The sequence below is a fragment of the Dermacentor variabilis genome, chromosome 1, assembly GCF_050947875.1.
Source record: "Dermacentor variabilis isolate Ectoservices chromosome 1, ASM5094787v1, whole genome shotgun sequence".
Lineage (NCBI taxonomy): Eukaryota > Metazoa > Arthropoda > Arachnida > Ixodida > Ixodidae > Dermacentor > Dermacentor variabilis.
This window is the reverse complement of record NC_134568.1, coordinates 21538875-21557477: the sequence shown is the minus strand read 5'-3', so window position 1 is coordinate 21557477 and position 18603 is coordinate 21538875. Positions and strand designations below refer to the sequence as shown.

At 44.0% G+C, this 18603-nt stretch overlaps 1 protein-coding gene across 1 annotated transcript in view; it reads right to left on the bottom strand.

Moving 5' to 3' along the window:
- Positions 1-18603, bottom strand: part of LOC142575767 (deoxynucleotidyltransferase terminal-interacting protein 2) — a 37459-nt gene that overhangs the window by 8187 nt on the left and 10669 nt on the right. The window contains exons 4-5 of the mRNA XM_075685393.1: positions 17901-17996; positions 9110-9274 (exon numbers count right to left, since the gene is read on the bottom strand). Coding sequence (XP_075541508.1) covers positions 9110-9274; positions 17901-17996 — 261 coding nt within the window. The remainder of the gene's footprint in view (positions 1-9109; positions 9275-17900; positions 17997-18603) is intronic.

Genomic DNA, 18603 nt, shown 5'->3' with positions numbered 1-18603 from the left:
TTCAGAAAATAAGTCTTTATTCCACAAACGGCCTGAAAGCTGCTCAACGTGTTGCTGCATGCATACCCATATGCTTGCATGCGACCTGGTCAATCTGTATTTTGACCATTGTCATGGCGGTTGCTGCCGACTGAAAAAAGTATGGTCTTTAATGCAACAAATCTCCATCAACTGCAACTTAAATAGAGGCCGACTATGCTCCAATAGCCGTATAATTCTGGGTTTCTTCCCAAGAGTCATTGTCCGGCAGTTCCCTCAACCGCTGCCCTCTTCAATGGAAACACTGAGGCTACAGTTGGTGCAGTTAGAAGCTGCTTGATGATTGCGACCAATAAAAATACGTAATAGCCATCAAAGAAATCACCCAAGAGCAAGTCGCAATTTAACATGTAAAGGAACAAACCTGGATGCATCGAACAAATTGCAAATGCACTCCTTCACAACTTAGTGGCTAGGATTGACTTGTGCTGTGGCTCAGGCAAAGTCAGCTAGAAGTGGATCGACTAGGCAACTAGGCAGACAGTTACTTTTACTTTTGAGGAGGCGCCAGCAACATATCAATGTATCGCTTTTCTTCTGGACTTGGTCCCCTCAATGGCCAAACTGGCACTTTGCCGTGTAGGCGGAGCGGAATGGAGTCTGAATTCTTGAGAGGCACGTTGAAAGGTATCCAAACTTTCCTCAAAGCTAAATGATAAATCGGTGACCGAACCGTAGCACCGAGGCCTAGTGCCTTACCATGCATTTTTGGAAGCTTTGTTTTCGAACTTATGAATCAGTGAGCGAGTAGTTAATTTGAGCTGGGAATGCACACAGAAGGGAATCGTACTAGTGTGCTCTGTGGACTATGTGCCTATCAGATAATGCCACAGCATTTAACACTGGTCATTCGCTGATGATGCAGAACTTCATACTGTATCATTATTTGCTTATCCGCTGAAGTGGGGCACACAGTGACAGTATTCTAAGATGTTGCTCGCACAGCACTTTACCTTCAGTTGCATGGAGAGGTGGTACATGCACTGTGGGCCTAATGCATCATGTAAAGCTAAAAGGTTCAATTTTCATGGTATGCATCATTGCGATGACTAGCAAAGCATAGAACTTTGGTTCCTGGCTCAGGTTTGTCTGGAAGTCGGTGTCTGAGAGTGAAAAATTTAGTTAAAAATAACCATTGCACAGTTTTAAGAGTTCAGATTTAGAGGAGTTTTTTTTCCTATTCAAATGGATGTGATCCTGTCGGGATGAACCGACAAATTCAAGTTATCCATCAATTTGAATTACTGTATTTACTCAAATCTAACACGCACTTCTTTTCCGATAAAATGGATCCAAAATTTGCATGCACGTTAGAATCGAATGCAGCCCTAAATCTGCGTTACCATATCACCATCGGCATTTCAATATGGCCGCCTCCTACATACTCTGAGCCATAGAGTTTCATACAATAATTACTTGAGGGAACTCTGGCACTAGGGTCTACAGGAGCTGCAATGGGAACGGTTGTACCCGCATGAGAATTATGGGAAATAGATGAATTTGAATAAACTTCGTCACTCTGGCTTCAAATGGCTTTGTGTGCTAGTCATATACAACCAATGTACTGCGTAATAAATAAATAAATAAATAAATAAATAAATAAGTAAATAAATAAACATTATTAAAGTTGTCCAATGGCTGGATTCCAACACAGGACCTCTAGCACAGAAGCCTGATACTGAAACCATTAAGCCATGGATGCATGCATCGATAGGCGATGTGAGGCGCCCTTATGAACTTATCGTGGGAATGCCAGTGCCAAGAAATGCTTGGCGTGTTTCGATTTGGCCACCTCGACAAGCTCAATCATTGCAATTAGTAGCAAGAGTGCGTGTTCACAGCATCTTCTGCACTTCGAAAGGTATAGATAGCGCTGACATTTATGACAATGAAGGCATATGAAGTGTTATATACAAAGTCACAAGAACATCTGAATCTACAAGCACGAAGATCAGACAAATCCATGTATTTTCCATCATTCACATCGTGCATCAACGACTGCAGCACTAGAGTTCCCTCTAGTATATTGTAGGAAACTCTATACTTTGAGCCTAGCTGCCGTAGCTTCCTCTACGTGCTCTTGTAGTACACCGTCCGTCTTCCCGTTCTCCGCATTTGCTCTATTATAGTGAACTAGAATATATTCTAGTTTACTGTACCTCTATCAGCATGGAAGTGCCAACTGCAATAAGATGCCGAGTTCATCCCAATGCCACAATTAAAAGGAAAGAGATAACATGTGTGGAGGTGGACGGAAATCGGGCTGCACCACGGCCGTTCGGAGTTCCCGAAACTTGCGTGCAGGACTGGCACAAACAGGAGAAGCTTTCTGCTCCAGTGGCTGCTACGTACGGCTTGGCCACGCGGTCCCTATTTTGAAATCTATCTGCGATGGAGACAGAGTCTACACATCTAGGCACAGCGCGCTGTGTTCTCGCCACTTAGTGCGCGTTGAAGTGAAAGGCTGCACAAAGGTCAATTCGCTCGCTCCTGCTACCGCACTTCCCCACTCCAGCGTTTTGATAAAGTTTCCGTGGTCATTGCGTGAAACGTGTTCATGTTTGCTTGTGCGTGCGTGACACCATGCTTGTTAAAGGGAAACTGAAAGCTTTTCCAGAAAAAATGAGTGAAGAGCAGTACGTCGTGGTTTTCAACTCTCTGAATTCGAATATCGCATCGAAATTGAGCGAAAGAAAGCACAAACATACTTTATTTCGACGAAAAGTGCAGCAGCAGACACGCCCAGCTCGCGCGCCTCGTTTTCGCCTGTGATTGGTTGGGCGCCTCGTGACGTCAACAATGGTGTTCATCCGGACCGACTGCTGCCGCTACACACGAAGCACGGTTCAAGGTAGTTTGGGGGTGTTTTGCTGGGACGGTCATGGAAAATTTTGAGAGCTTGCGTTTCTCTGAGGAGTTCGGCGTTAAGTCCAAACTCCACGAGAGCGATTTTGCGCGCGACGGTGATGGGCGACGGCGACGGGCGACGGCTTTAAGCGACAAAACGGGCCGTCGCTTGAACAGATCGTTCGGTGTTGTCGCTCGATCGCTCATTTCTAGAAATCTAGAACTCGTCGCTCGTCGCCCGGAAATGCTATGAGCGACTAGCCAATAGTGCAAAGCCGAAACTGGATGTACATAACTCAAATACTACTGTTTGTCGCACGGAACGAGCAAACTATTGAATTTTACATGTGCAAACATAAGAACCTAGTGCAAGACCTTCAGAAATATTTTATGCTCCTTCTTCAGTGAAATACATCAACTTAAATTGATAAAGCATGCGTCACGCTAGTTTCGGCGCGTATATTGCTGCCCTCATACTCGGAAGTCGTCGCTCAAAGCCGTCGTTCGCGTGGAGTTCGGCTTGCCGGCGACGAGTGAACGCGACAGACATCGCCTCGCATGTCGCGCTGTCGCTGTCGCATGCAAGATCACTTGTAAGGGGTTTATACTTTACTCCCTACATGTACGAGCCGAGTGCGAAGAGCCGGCCTCTCCAAGAAGCAAAAAATGCTGGTGCAAGCACTGTTTTCCACGCGAACGAAGGCGAAGTGTTAGCATCTCCTTGTGTTGGAAATGTTCTTTGGCGAGTATGTTTTTTGCTAGGTTGCATTCAGCGTTCCAGTGAGTACGTTTCCGGGCAAACAACTGTAGTGTTATGTTCCTGCATGCCTCCTCGTAGAACGTAAGCGGTGATGCGATCTTCGGCATTTGTGCGCTGCCCCAAAGCTGTCGGCAATCTACACAGACGGTTTAAACGCGGGAAAAGTTTACCGGCTGTTGTAACACCTTGTAACACCTCTAACACGATGTAACAAACGTCACCCAGTCAGACGTTGGCACGAAACCAAGGGTACGAAAAACCAACAGAGAGAAGGAGAGACACTTGAACACTGAGAGAAGAGAACACTCAGATGCAGGGCTTGACAATCGCTGGTGTCGAGGTCGGTATCACTGGGGTTCAAACCCAAACCCAAGAGCCTCGATAGAACCAGAACGACCCCGGCTGCCCCTAGAGATATCCGCGAAGCGTAGGGATCTGCTATTACTGGAGCACCTGCTGCTGGCATTCCTGCACCTAGTACTGAGCCTTAGCCGCAGTGCAGAGAGCAGAGGCTGCCTGTGGGCAACACTGGTGAGAGGCGCCAGGGTGGAACCGCGAGCCAAGAGACCAGTACAGACGCCACTCAGCTGTAGCGGTTGCAATCGGACGGCACTGGACTCTGACAGCCTTGGACTTTGATGATTTACGGGGTTGGCTTTACCAGAGTCTTTCCATTTTTTTTTCTGGTCACGAAACTGCCGCCTCAGTTTCATATAGAGCCAGCGCCCGCCGCTAGAGGCGCAACCGTCTATGAGAGGGCATGCGAACGCCGCTACCGCTGTGGTTGTGTGTGGGGCAGCCTCGGTATTCTAGCTTTCTCAACTTCCTCAACCGTCGCTTTAGTTTCACGTAACTATTTTTAACACTAATTATGCTTAAATTACTACCTGAGCGCATCTTCTGCCATGATATGAGCGCCCGGGACGAAAAAAAGCCGCTCATAACATGGAGCTTGCGGCGGTCTCAGACCAAAAAAAGAAAAATCTGGGATTTTAAGAGCCAGAACCGCGATACGATTATGAAGCACGCCGTCGTGGGGGACTCAGGATTAATTTTCAGCACCTGGGATCCTTTAAAATGCACCTAAATTTGAATAAACGAGTGTTTTGCATTTCGCCCCCGTCGAAATGCGTCCGCTGTACACTGTCGGGCGGTCTCGGTGCAGATTTCTTCATCATCGCTGTTCGCCTCAACGCTTCAGTGGGCTCCGTTTCTTAATATTTGCCTAAAATTAAACACCGCGCATTCGCAACAAAGCGCCAGTGGTCCCACTTATCACCAGATACAAACATATGGGCTGCTGCACCCCCGCTTACCCGTAAGTAAGCGCCAACTCTCCGTTGCGCATAGCGCCAGATTGTTCGCCGAGCACAGCTGTTCACTTTCTGTTAAACTGTGGCAGAGAAGGATTCTGACTGTGGGCAGTAGCTTATAACGAGATCAAAAGAATGAAATTTTATTGCAAAGGGCTGCTACCATAGAATACTTAATGACAAAGAAAAGGAAATTGAGCTGCCCCCATGCGCTTAAGATTTCTCTGCAAAGCGATGCCATTTCTGAATGAGATTTAAATAGGATTAATGCAAGGCAAACTTCGCTACTAAATGTCTTCGGTGCGGCTTTTAGCAACGGATAAAGGCGAACATGAAGTGTTAGGACCTTGAAACTAGCTGTGTTAGGACCTTGCACAGTTGAAACTAGCTGGATTGTAATTAGGCAATTGCCTTAGCAAGCAGTCGTTTAGAAGAGTCAGTAAGTCCAGCACTTATTCATGCTGCTCGTGGTTCCGACGCAGAAACTATGAGACTAGGTATTTTGGTTCTTAATGCGCAACCATTTACAATATGTTAAAATGCTGCAATCACCGGTCCTGATATTCTTATCATGGTCGAAAAATGAAAAAAAACTTTATAATTCGATTAAGAAGAGAAATAAAACGTGTTGGTGCAAAAACAACATGCAAACACGATCATTTATTTATCATGTAAAATAAGTGGAGCGAAATACAGACATCACAGAGGCGTCCGGTCACGAATGGTCCACCATTCACAATGCAAATTTGTTAAAAGCATGACACTGATAAATAAGCATAAAGAAATCACATCAAACGTGAGAGATATGCATTGGGGGGCAGGAAACAAGCGCCACCAAACGAATGGCATTAAATACAGAATGCATAATCGATTGTTTCTCTAAACAAGAAAGTGTAAAGCATAAGCATTTCATAACACATGGCAAAACAACTCTCAAATGAACACAAGTAGCCACATCACAAATACAGCAATTTTTTTTAATGGTTTGTTAGAGATACCACCATTCTACTTCTTCAGCTGTTACTTGCAACACGTGTTCGGCATGTTGTCCCACCCCGCCACATCAACTAAACAGCCCAGCACTCCAAAAATAGCGCAGCACATGCACAAAACGCACCCGATCACTCGGCTCGCCTCGCACTGCGCACGCGTTTCGGTACGCGAACGATGCCCTCTGTGGCACAGTGGCGCCGCGTCGCGGCACTTTTGGGCAGCATATGAACCTCTCCCATAGCGTGACGGCGGAGTTTCGTGACCATAAAACATGGAAGGACTCTGGCTTTACCGTGCATCCCTTGTCTGCTACTGCCCGCCACACCGCTACTGCCATCAACGCAAATCCATTGCATGCTGTCAATACACTGCCACATGAGTAACTAAGACTTTGGATGACTGAGTTTTTTTTTTTCCTTGTTCCAGAACGAAAGTGATTTGAACCTTTTGCATGCATTAATGTGGCTAGCTGTATTTTTATTTTTCTGTGCTTCCTGTGCGCTCTTTCATATTCTCATCTTTTTTTTTTCTGGCAACAAATATTAAGTTTGTTTTGGGGAAAACAAAATGGCTTCATCTTTCCTGGGCTGAGGCTCTGCCTCAGTTTAACCACTCGCACTCGAAGAACCTGTCATCACAAAGACGCAATCCCTAGTGAGCACTGTACACACTACAGTTGTCAGCTCTAAATAGCCAGACCTAGTGAGAGGCCCTTTAAAGGGACAGACAACCGCTGAGAGCATGAATCAAGATAACCCCAGTGATGGAATGATTCCCTACCGTAGTGGCTTCTCATTAAACATACATGGATTTATATTTTTAATTCATCACTAAAAGTAGCAACAAATTACCTTTGGCGCCCGACACGGCAAAAACATGAAGCTGCATAAAAGGTCCACCACGTGACCTTCGACTAGTGTATGCAGTTCCTGGTCTTTTTATTAGTGTTGAAATGCAGTGTCATTTTTATTATTATAACTTTTTCCTGCCTTACAATGTGCAGATAAGCCTTCATTTGCAGTGAGCAGAAAAATGGCGCTGCCTTCGCCTTCATTTTCTACGAGTGGGCTTAGGTAGTTCGTTTATCGACAAAACAATGACGACACGGGCCAGCCAGCCATGATGTAGGCATGTACTTGGGGAAAAATGCGGTAAAAATATGAGAAATGTCTGTACATCAACACGAATTTATTGCACCAGCTTTTTGTTTTCAAAAGTGGCTCAAAAGGTCAAGATGTATGTGGTTAACCAAAGTCGCACTCACTCCTGTGGAAGCAGAACGACGGGCGGCTTTCACAATTTGCGAGGCGGGCTACTGACATCTCTCTCACTTCTCAGAATCGCTGGAGGACGGACTCTTACTTCTTTAGAACCAGCTTAGATAAACAAATTCTGCTTACTAAATATCCATGCGCTTTTGAAAGTAACCGCTTCAGATGTAAGCACTACCGAGGATGAGCTTCATGTTGCACCATAAAAAAACTAGGTCTGTAAAAATCAATTGTCAGGAGGGTTAAGGATTGGGCAAGTTGGTATCGCATTCTAAAGCTGGTACAGCACAACATAGAAAAGAAGAAACATGCTCTGTTCCTTTATCTGGCCGGCTTGGCTTGATTCTTTCTTTCTATGTTGCGCTACACCAGTTTTAGAACGGTTGTCGGTCCCTTTAAGGGAAGCAAAAAGAAAATCTGACCTTTAAGGGTCCTGAACCACTTTTTAAAGAAGTGGAGAAAGGCATTTGAAGTGAAAATAGGCTATTCCAGAAATGCTTTGCTGCAAAAAGAACTTCAATACGTTCAGCAGGAGATGAGTTATCGGCAATCAAAGACAGCCTCCGCTGTGCTCCCGTTCCTTCAATGCCTTGCACTGCGAAGGCTACGCCACAGGAAGGCATGCCCACAACACTCTGCCTTCTAAATGTCACCGTGGCCCGCAGCTCAAATTTCCTTTTGGATGTTAACGCAAACGCCACAACTTCCGCCTTTGGTGCCGATGACGCACTAAACATAAGCCAAACGTCGTTGTACTCAGCGAGCCACAGTGCGCTTAGCCAGTGGAGTCGTGGCGGCACCCCACAGCTGCCGCGGTATCTACGCCATGTAGCCGACTGCAGCTTGATGTCAGCTATTGGCCAATAGCAGCCGTCTAAGAAAATGACGAAATAGTGAGTCTAGAAAAAGTGAGGACAGGGCCTTCAGTTGAAAAGAGAGCGTTTGAGAGAAAGGCAACTTCGCAATCCGCTTGCGAGCTCCATGCACCGCGTACGACATCAAAACTTGACTGAGATGTTTACAGCAGCGTATGCTACCCGTGGACTATGTTATTTCACCGAGCCAGAGGGGTGGTTCAGGGCCCCTTTAATAGGAGACGAGGCACTTCAAGAAACTTTTTTATTTTTTAAACAGTTTGCATAAAATTTGCACAGTGAATGTGCTTTCACCAGCTGATCTCAAAAATTAAATAATTTTTTCTATTATAAATATTTTTATAATATTCAATACAGAATTTTCATTGTTTAGGGCCTAATTAGCTCATTAACAGCAACTTGCACACCAATGTACAGCACACGGAATTGATTCCGAATGTTCATAATGTGTCATAAGCTATAAATTGCTGTTTTAGGCCATTTTGTAGCAAAGTTGTACGTTGTCAAACTTAGTCATAACAAATGCCCAATTTGATATTTTTCTATTATCAAGGTGGACATATTTTCTGAATAAGTTTGCAACATATAACTCCGCTTCAAAATCGCTTAAAATGACAATTTATAGCTTATGACACGCTATGAACATTCAGAATAGATTCAATGCATTTTATGATACTGCGGAAGTCGCTGTTAATTACCTTATTAGGCCCTAACCAAAGAACATCCTGTTTGGGATATAATAAAATATAATTATCATAGGGAAAAAGAATTACATGTATGAAATCAGCTAGTAAAAATAGATTAACTGTGCAAATTTCATTAAAATTGTTGCATAAAATAAATAAGTAATTTAACGTGCCTTGTCTCCCCTTAAGCGTCTGAAAGGCTAAATAAAACTAAGAGACGATTTGTTCACTGAATTAGGAGCACACTTCCTCAGCTAGCTGTAATGGTGTAACCCAGAATGTTACACAGCCATAAGCAAGATAAAGCGCCAAAGTCTTTGCATACCTGGAAATACTTGGGCAAGTCCTTCAGGTCATTTTTCTTGTAGAAGCGCTTGGGGTCAAGCACATGTCTCATGCGAAGAACCTCCAAGTCATGCTTCAGTTCATCAGTCATTTCAGGAGCAGGCAAGCCAAACCAACCAGGGCCTTTTGTTTTGCTGCGTTCCTCCTGCAAAAACAGCAACAAAGAACCTGTGGTTGAAAAAAAAAACGGAGGAAAAGATGGCATTCCAATTTTCCCTCCCACAAATTTCTGAGCTTCAGGAAAGGTGAATGAAGTGCAGTGGCCACAGAAACCTATAAAAGGCAGCAACAAAGCCTCAGCTGAATGGAGTATGGAGAGACGTTTTTTATTATGCATAATTCTACCACATGCTTCTTCTATGTGAAATGATGACTTCAGCATCTGCAGTCGACTCCCATCATTTCAACCTCGGTTAGTTAGACTTTTCGCGGCAGGAAACCATGCATTGTCATGGGAAGAAAACTCGTTTAGTTTGAATGCAAAAACATGTCACTTCAACTAATTCGACAAGCACAGACACCCACTGGTGCACCCTATGCATGAAGTGATTGCTAAAACCTTGAAAAAAAAAATTATGCAGATCCCAAGCACTGTGGGAATCGATGTAAGTGAAGCTTTCTGTGCTGTTTGCTTTGATTGATGATAATTAGCAGTGATGCTGACAGCTAATGTGTAATTTCTTCAACGTTGTCCAACACAAGAGTGGCAAGTTGATATTAAACGTTACTTTGCGTGCAACACTGCTGTTTGTCTGCATAGTACTGTTGCGTTTCGCCTGCGACACGTGGTTTTGCCGGCGCGACTGCGGCGGGGCGGCAGACATTTTGGCCCGATCGTCGTCGCCGCAACAGTACATAAAACACAAAGGGAGAGGTGTTTGCTTGAGGCGTTCTTGTGCGGCATATTTCATAACCTCTGGGACGTTGAGCATTGTCATTGCCTCACATGGCACATCGCATCACGGCAGAAGCATTAAATGTGAATTGGATTATGGGGCTGTACGTGCAAAACCAGAATCGGATTATGAGGCAGACCATAGTGGTGCACTCCGGATTAATTTTGGCACCGTGGTGTTCTTTAATGGGTTCCTAAATCAAAGTGCGCGAGCATTTTTTATTTCGCCCCGGTCGAAATGCGGCTCTCTCGGTCAAATCCGCGACCTCGAGCAATGCCATAGCCACAAAACTATCGCGGCGGGCACAGAAGTGTTGATTTGACATGCGACCGCTTTCGTTGTGTCGCCTAGTCCCTGCGGTGTGCTTTAATTAATGCGGCTCTGCTTCTGCACACTCAGCGTAAGTTGTCTGCTGGACATATTTGCATGGTTTTATTTTTCACAAATAGCAGAAACGCATCGTACCATACCATGAACTTGAGGTACGCGTTTGCGGGGGTCATGGATAATTACAGTTGTCAAGAGGCTAATGTGGCGACGACCCAGGAGCTCCAGAAGGCATTGTGCCCATTCGATGCGGTGCGGTTCGAGTGAGTTCCTCGTATCTCTTTTCTTCTCTGCCATGCTCCTTCCATGTATATACACGCTCTGAACCACCCCCCGATGTGGTGTGCCCGAGAGCAGCAGCCAAAGCGGCAGTAGCAGTAGCAGCAGCAGCAGCAGCAGCAGTGAGAAAGTCGAAGGAAAAGGCAAAGAAAGCTTGGCTTGAGAAATACAAAATTCAGCAGTAGGTGCTACTTTTTCTGAGAATTTTCTCAGCGGCAACAACAGTGTTGAGGTTTGTGGGCCACTCACCGATGACAACACAGTCAGCAATGATTCAGTCCAACGCTGAGACAGCGTTTAAACCTGTCAGCACTCTTTGCCACATGCTAGTTGATTTTCACTTAAAGAGGAAGAAGCAAAAAGACAATACAAACTACTTTGAGCAATAAAAAAGGATTGAATTCGTTCATTTTGCCACCGTATCTTATTCTGACCAATCAGATAATTTCAGCAAATTTTGTGGTTCCACAAGGGTAGAATTAACGGAAGTTGACTGCACTATGTAGCTTGCGAAGCACAGATATCTTAATTCAATTAATGTTGGTCTTGAAATGCCGGAACTGGCATCTTGGACGTGATCGTGACATCATGACACTGAGCAGGTTGCTGACACTGTGTAACAATAGGGCTGGGTACGATGACATTGCTTATAAAAAATAAACATGACCACCGTGTGCACTACTTCTGGCTGTACTCACGCATGGCAGAAGCAACAATCGGCGATCACAAAAATATAGCGAGCCACTGTGTCGAGACGTCATGAGGCATCATGACACAGTGACTTCTGGGTACTGAAACTCTTGAAAGAGTTGAATGTTGGGCTAGTTGGTATTTTGACAGGGGAACCATCTTGCAATACAGTGCAATGGGACAGCAGAACAGAAAGGAAGACGAACAGAGATGCAAACTAACAACTGATTTTACTGAAGCCAGACCCACAGGTATATATATCCACAAGCTGCGCAGATGCACCTTTACAAGGAAAAATGCAATTCGTCGAAAAAAAAAAAGTTATTAAACCAGGCGCGAAAAGAATTTAATTTCTGCATTGTACAGTACTATGAATGTTTCGCTTACACAATCTTGACTGGCCTTTCTGATAAAGAAGGCCTCGAATGTTTCCTGAGCGTTTTTTTTTGCTTGCTCTTGCCTAGGATTTTCACGCTACGGAAACATGGTTTGCAAGTGGGAGAGTTACTGCAATGGCCAGCAAGATGTGTATTTTTATTAGCTAAATTTCTTGCGTGCTCCCTGAGTCAGTCATTGATGCATCGCCCTATTTGGGCCGATGTAGATTTAAAAAAAAAAAAAACACGCTTGTGAAACGTTGGAGGCATTTTTTATCAGAAACGCCGGTCAGGATTGTGCAAGTGAAACAGTGATTGCACTGTACAATGCAGAAATGAAATTCCTTTCATGCCTGGTTTAATTACTTCCTGTCCGACGAATTCCATTTTTCTTTGTAACGGTGCATCAGCGCAGCTTGTGGATATATATACCTGTGGGCCTGGCTTCAACAAAATCAGTTGTTAGTTTGTGCCTGTGTTCATCTTCCTTTCTGTTGTGCCGTCCCGCTGCACTGTATTTCAAGATGGTTCTCATACTGAAACTCGTTTGCAGAAACAAGTATATTACATTAAATTATTTGAGATGTTCTGATGGTTACCATTATGTATATATTTAGGGGGCTTGGACCTTCATTTATCACACACACACACACACACACACAAAAAAAGACAAGTTTAAAATGTCATGTCACCACTTCATTCCGGCATTCAGCAAAAACATGTCTTCCAACAAGAATTATTAAATTCTTTTTCATAAAAATGTGCACTTACTATATTGGAAAAATAAAAAACTCTTCACAGATGTGCGTCTACAAAAATTTTTAAAGAGGGGAGAGGGTAGGTGTTGCTGTATCAATGAAAGGCTTACACATAGGGCCTTTGTTCACAGCAGTGATGGGATGAAAACCAATGACTAGGCACTGCATTTGCCTATTGCAAATAGCCTAACTCATCACCAACACCCCAAGTGGACACAATTGGAAACACAGAAAAATGGGGGCTTGGGCATGTCTTGGTGTATGAGCAGTGTACAAGTTCATACCCTAAGTGTGAAGGATGACCAACAGTGATCAACAGCTGACATGCTTTGTAACCGCTTGCCAACAATGCTGCACATTCAAATATTTTCAGGGAATTACACTCACATATAAAGGTACATAGATGGTCCTTTACACATGCCCTATACTGTGCAGGAAGCTGAAGATAAAATATCTGTTGCACTCGAGATACAATTCCCATTCTAAAATATTCAGTAAACAACTTATAAGCTCCAAACTCAGAAATAACAGAATCATACATAGAAATTCTGATTATTGATGTGGGATAGTTCGGTGCAAATTAGTGGATCATCTGCTGCACTGCTGTGTGTGACGAATATGCATGTTGCATTCTTATGTTGTTCTCCAGTGTATCCATCTACATTTCTTCTTGTTTACATCAACCTTTTTTCTTTCTCCTCTCTGTGATCATTTTATGTATTAGATCCAACATTAATAGTATTAAGTTGAGCTGTACTATTAAAGCACACTTATACAATAGTAAAATCACCACTCTTACCCACCACGGCAGTTTGCAGTTTGCAAACGGCAGTTTGCAGAACTGCCTGCTATGTAAGCGCAGGTGAGGATGCACCTTTTTGCATGTCTTTCTTGGCATCTGCCTCTCGCAGTTATATTATTATATGTTGAGGATGGAAAGTTGTATCACCACTGCACCTGCTACTTTCAAGCAGAAGGAAGACGATGGTCATGTTTACTTACGCCTAATCTTGCTAGCATGCTATTATCGCTTTGAAAGGTCTGTCTGTGCTGGTTATTCTATAGCCGGTGTCTGTAGTGATTTGACGCAAGAACTACTTTGTCTACTTCACTGTGAAAAGGAACACTGAGAGTAAAGCGAGTCAGAAATGGGCACAGTCAGAGGGGAAAGGGGGGTGCACTATTCAGTGGACCCATGCAGGCTACACCTGAGAGTTCTGTGGGTCGTGTGTTTGAGACCCCTGCTCTAGATGGTGGCAACAAGCACAACATTCACAGGGATGAGGGCGGACACAGGACAGGTGTGCCATACAATTGCTGTTTATTGAAACCAGCACGTCAAAAAGAAATATTAACTTAGTGTCACACACCCTGTGAACAAGGCGCCAACGCCGGGCCAAATTCCAAAGCCTACTTATCAGCTTCCGACAATAACCCCAAGGAAGCCCGGACAATTAATAAGAGGCCTTCTGGTGCGCCAGCGAACACCGGTTTGGTCCAAAGACCGACTTAGAGCCCAGAGTTACCAAAATTCAACACAATATATTCTTCGAATAAGGTGGTTACATACATACATGCACAATTCGGCTAGGCCCATCACAATGCAATTCAGATGGGTGTTAACAAACTCTGGAAAATAATTAACGACAAGCACTAAAAGTCCAACACATACAGTACAGAATGAATAGGACTATGAAGTGTCCACTCGTATTCACCCATGCTGGTCATGAGTGAGACATCCTTGACGTAACTTAAGGAAAATCGTGAAGAAGGGGCTTCTTCCTGAGATGAAAATGCCCAAGGAACGTGTCGGCTAGCTTGTCGGGGAATCTCCATTTTCTGCAGATGGTCAGTCTACATGTTACATCTCTTCACCGGCACAGTCCGATTCGCCGATTCCAACAAGGCGCTTTTATCGCCTCTGCTAGCATTTCTCAGACTTTCTGATAGAGTCATGCTCCTATAGCATGAACAAAGCCTGGGAATCTCGTAGACTTTTCTCGCGTTTTCGGCCGTAGCCACTGAAACGTCTTCGAGGAGGATGGTGACTCATTCGTTGGTGCACGCTCGGGCCATCGCTTTCCTCCTCTCGCTCTGCTCGCCGTGTGTCGAGGTCCGAGAAAATGCTTTGGTGTGCGTCCCCTCTCTCCTCTCTCTCGAGACCGTAAACTTTGCCAATCTTGTTGAAGCCTCTAGTCTCCGTTGATCGCGTCAGTTGTCTGTGGCGTATGCGCTCTCTCCCTCTGTCGAAGTTGTCACGGGGCCAATGTACTCTTTTCCTGGCTTGGGTGATATGCGGCATGCGCTTTGATTATGCGCACTTTTGTGACACCCAGGTTGTCAGAAATACACATAGTGAAAACAAGTGCCGCATTGGTTTCACATGCTGGTTTCAATAAACATTCGTTGTAAATGAGCATCTGTCCTCTGTCCTACCTTGTCCTTATCAATTTTGTGTTTGTTGCCATTCTGTCAACATGTACCAACAACGCACATTGCCAAGAAAGGCAATTTTCTCCAGTAATATTCAATTTCCCTCTACCTCTCTTTTTCTTTTTTTTTTGCCAAATGAATAATACAGTTCTCAAGCATACTTTAACAGTCTAAACTGACTCCTCTTTTGTGTCTCTCTTAAGGAATATGCTGCTTCTAGTTACACCTACACAAATCTTATTGGTCAATATTCGCCACAATTTCCACATCCTACCAGCTTGGAGCATTTTTGCACGAGCTTGCTGGAAAAGATAGAGGGGGTGGTTGAACAGCACTTCAGCAGAGTTTTACAATGCAGAGAACAAGAGAAAAAGAAAACGACAGAGGGAAGTGCTTGCTATTAGGCTAGATGGTACATGACATTTAGAATGGAGACAGCACAAGAAAAAAAGTGTGTTTTTTACATTCTAAAGGAAAGACTACAGCCATTAGTAAGAAAGAAGTTAAAAATAAGAAGAAATACAAGCACACACCACAGTAGGTTGTCACAAATGAGCAAGAAATGATCTCGGATTAATAGATGACTAATAGTGATCAGCAAACACCATTCGGAATGCATCACCAAAGGTGGGACTGCCCAAAGTCATTTTGGAACAATTTTTGGAGCAAGTAAAATTGCATTTTGCAGTAGTTTGGAGCAGACAAAATTGCATTTTGGAGCATTTTGGAGCAGTTTGAAGCAGGCCAATCTGAATTTTTTTGGAATAATGGAATATGAAATATGACAGTACACTTTGAAGCCACTAGTAAACACAGAATAAATCAACACAAAGTGCACAGTAAAGCGCACTTTGTAGCTATAGCGTACTAATATGTAGAAGAGCGGGTCGAGCAGCGGCACGGCGAATGCTTTCCTGTAAAGCTGAAAACATTGGTGGCACTACGATCGAACTATATATTCTCGCAAAGACTCTCAAGATGATAACAGAAAATATTCTCAAATTATGCGGTCTAATTGAAGCGGTAACGTAATTTCTGGGTCACATGTCACCACAGACCCAGAGAGCCACAATAAACCCTGGGCTGGTATAACATAAGACTACTGTAACATTTTTTTATTCTGACAGCGATTACATGGACACTACAGGTGCATTTCTGCCGTGGTCATCGCTGTGATGTTCCATATAAAGTCCAGGGGCGATAACATTGTTGCTGTGTGCATAATGCTGTATGTGTGAGTGAAAGTGTGCGAGGGTGAGCCGACGGTGGTGGCTCAATCTCGCACGTGCAAGGGAGGAGAGCGGGGAAGAAGTGCGCAAGGCACCGGGGAAGGGGAAGTAGGGTGGTAGGGGCTCTACTCCGGCAGCTGCTGCATATGGCCCAGCCTATCTTGAAAGCAATCCGCAATGAGGACAGACTGTGAGTGCTGATATCTTTGTGCGCACTGTGTTTTTGCTGCTTAGTTCGCATCGAAGCCAGGCAGCACGAAGGACAATTCACTCGCTGCTGCTGTTGCACTTAATCACTACAGCGTTTTAACAGCGAGCTTCTGTGGCCACCGAGTGAGATGTGTTCATGTTTGCTTGTACGCATGTCACACCATGCTTGTTAATTTCGTCAGTAAGTGAATGTTTAAAAGTTTATACGGCCCATAAAACTACTATCCTTACTTCATATAGCTGTCTACTAATTTGCACCGCAATCAATGCTTCATCTTTCAAGGAAAACTGTGACCTTTTATTCCAAATCCACCGTTAACCCTTTATGATAGGCCAAAATGGCTAGGGCCTCACCCATATGGACATAAAAACAGATTGGAATAGTTTTATGTTATACAAGCCCTGGAGCCATAGCTGCCCATATGGTGAACCCGCTGCAGCACGCACCTCCCTAATATCTAGTTCGCACACAGCGCCCGCAGACTACTTTTTGTTGTTTTGCACCACCGCTAGGGATTGGAGTGCTGCTCGGCCCACTCAACTGTATTCTAGTACACTCTAAATGCAGCGTTCCTGGTCATTCCGACAGCAGCAACAAGAGCCGAGAGTGGCTGCATGCGCGCTGGCCACCTGCCGGAAGTGCGAAAAAGTCCAGTGTTATAGGCGTGAAAATTACGAGAAACTGTGTGGGAGGTGCTGTCGCGTAGTGTGCGGAATTAGAACAGCTGCACTCTTTTTCAGAGAAGGAATCTGCTTGCCGTTCGCAGCAACTGCCACAGCCCACATGCTGAAGCTGTTCTGGTGCAGTTTGGCGCAATTTCAGTCAATTTTCTGTGTTTGACGCAGTTTGGTGCAGGAATATGCATTGTATAAAAATGGCGCAATTGGTGCAGGAATCCCACCCCTGCATGACCTTCAATATGAGGAGGTACAATCAAGAAAGTTGAAAAAAATTGAATATATGTCTGTATCTATGATCCGACTAAAGTGTGGCTCCTGTAAGGTGCAAATTATACATATAAAACAGCATTATAGAGTTTGTATATGTTCACAAGTATATGCTTAAAATATTGAAGCTGCAAAGATATCCTTGACTGCATTGTGATAGTAAACATTTATCAGTTTACACAGGTTTGTGGCCCACTGCAAGCAATTCATCAAACCAAAAAGCAACTAATGAAGGTGTCTAAAATGCTGGAGAAACAAATTATTGCAAATAAGTACAGCATTTATCAGGAAAAACATATGACAAAATGAGTTTGCTGAACCGTTATGAAATGAAAAGAGAGAAATTTTATCCCTAGGTACACATACAAACTCGTGCAATAACTATTCCCTCCTATGTGTTCTGTGAATCTGTGTTCAAAAAGCTTCTTTTGGCAAATGCTCATAAATGGGAAGGTGATTCCGGCTCACCTTTTTATGAGCCCTCAAGAGTCTCTACAGAACTGTTTTCTGTTTTATTCAGACATGTATAGAACATACCCACCAGATTGCGACAGGAGGAGGTAAGCACGGCATGCATACTGATAGAAGCCAACAATGGGAGTAGATCTCCAAATGGTCACCTACCTTGCGGCGTAGTTTGATACGCCTCATGGACTCGGAGTACGGAGGCACGCAATCCTTCTTTTCAAAGCCAGGAGTGAGTACGCTTCCCTTTAGCAGCTGTAAATGCAAGAACTTTAACTTGCAACAAACACAATCTTCTGTTGTTTGTTCTTAGCCTCTTCAACGCACAAGTGCCAGCATACTCACACACAGTTGGCTACAGAAGCTTACGGCACACCGTAGCTTCAAAGAAGCTGAATTCCGGTTAAGTCTGGGCACACAACTTCGAATTCAGTTTCAATGTGTAGCAGTTTTTGTGACCTACAGACTGATCCATGAAATCATAAGCATGATGACTTCACAGAGCAGAATTTCACCTTTGTAGTGGGTGTGTTCTACAGGCTTTTGTGGCCAACAGTAAATTTAGGTACATTTAAAAGACTGAGGTGAAGAAAATGAATCTGGAGCACTTTGCTATGAAGTCTCTCATACTCCAGGTGTTGTTTTGGGTCATTAACCCCTATCAATAAATCAGGCAATCAAGCAGTCAGTTGATTGATCAATAAAATAAATTTCAATTCTTTCTTTAAAAAGCAACCACAAATTTATGCCACTGCACACCTGAGCCTTGGAAAAAATTTAGGCAAACACGAATAAATATGAGGTACAATGCCGGGTCAATGTGAGAATGTAAAGTGAGTGAATAAAAGTAATTAGTATACAT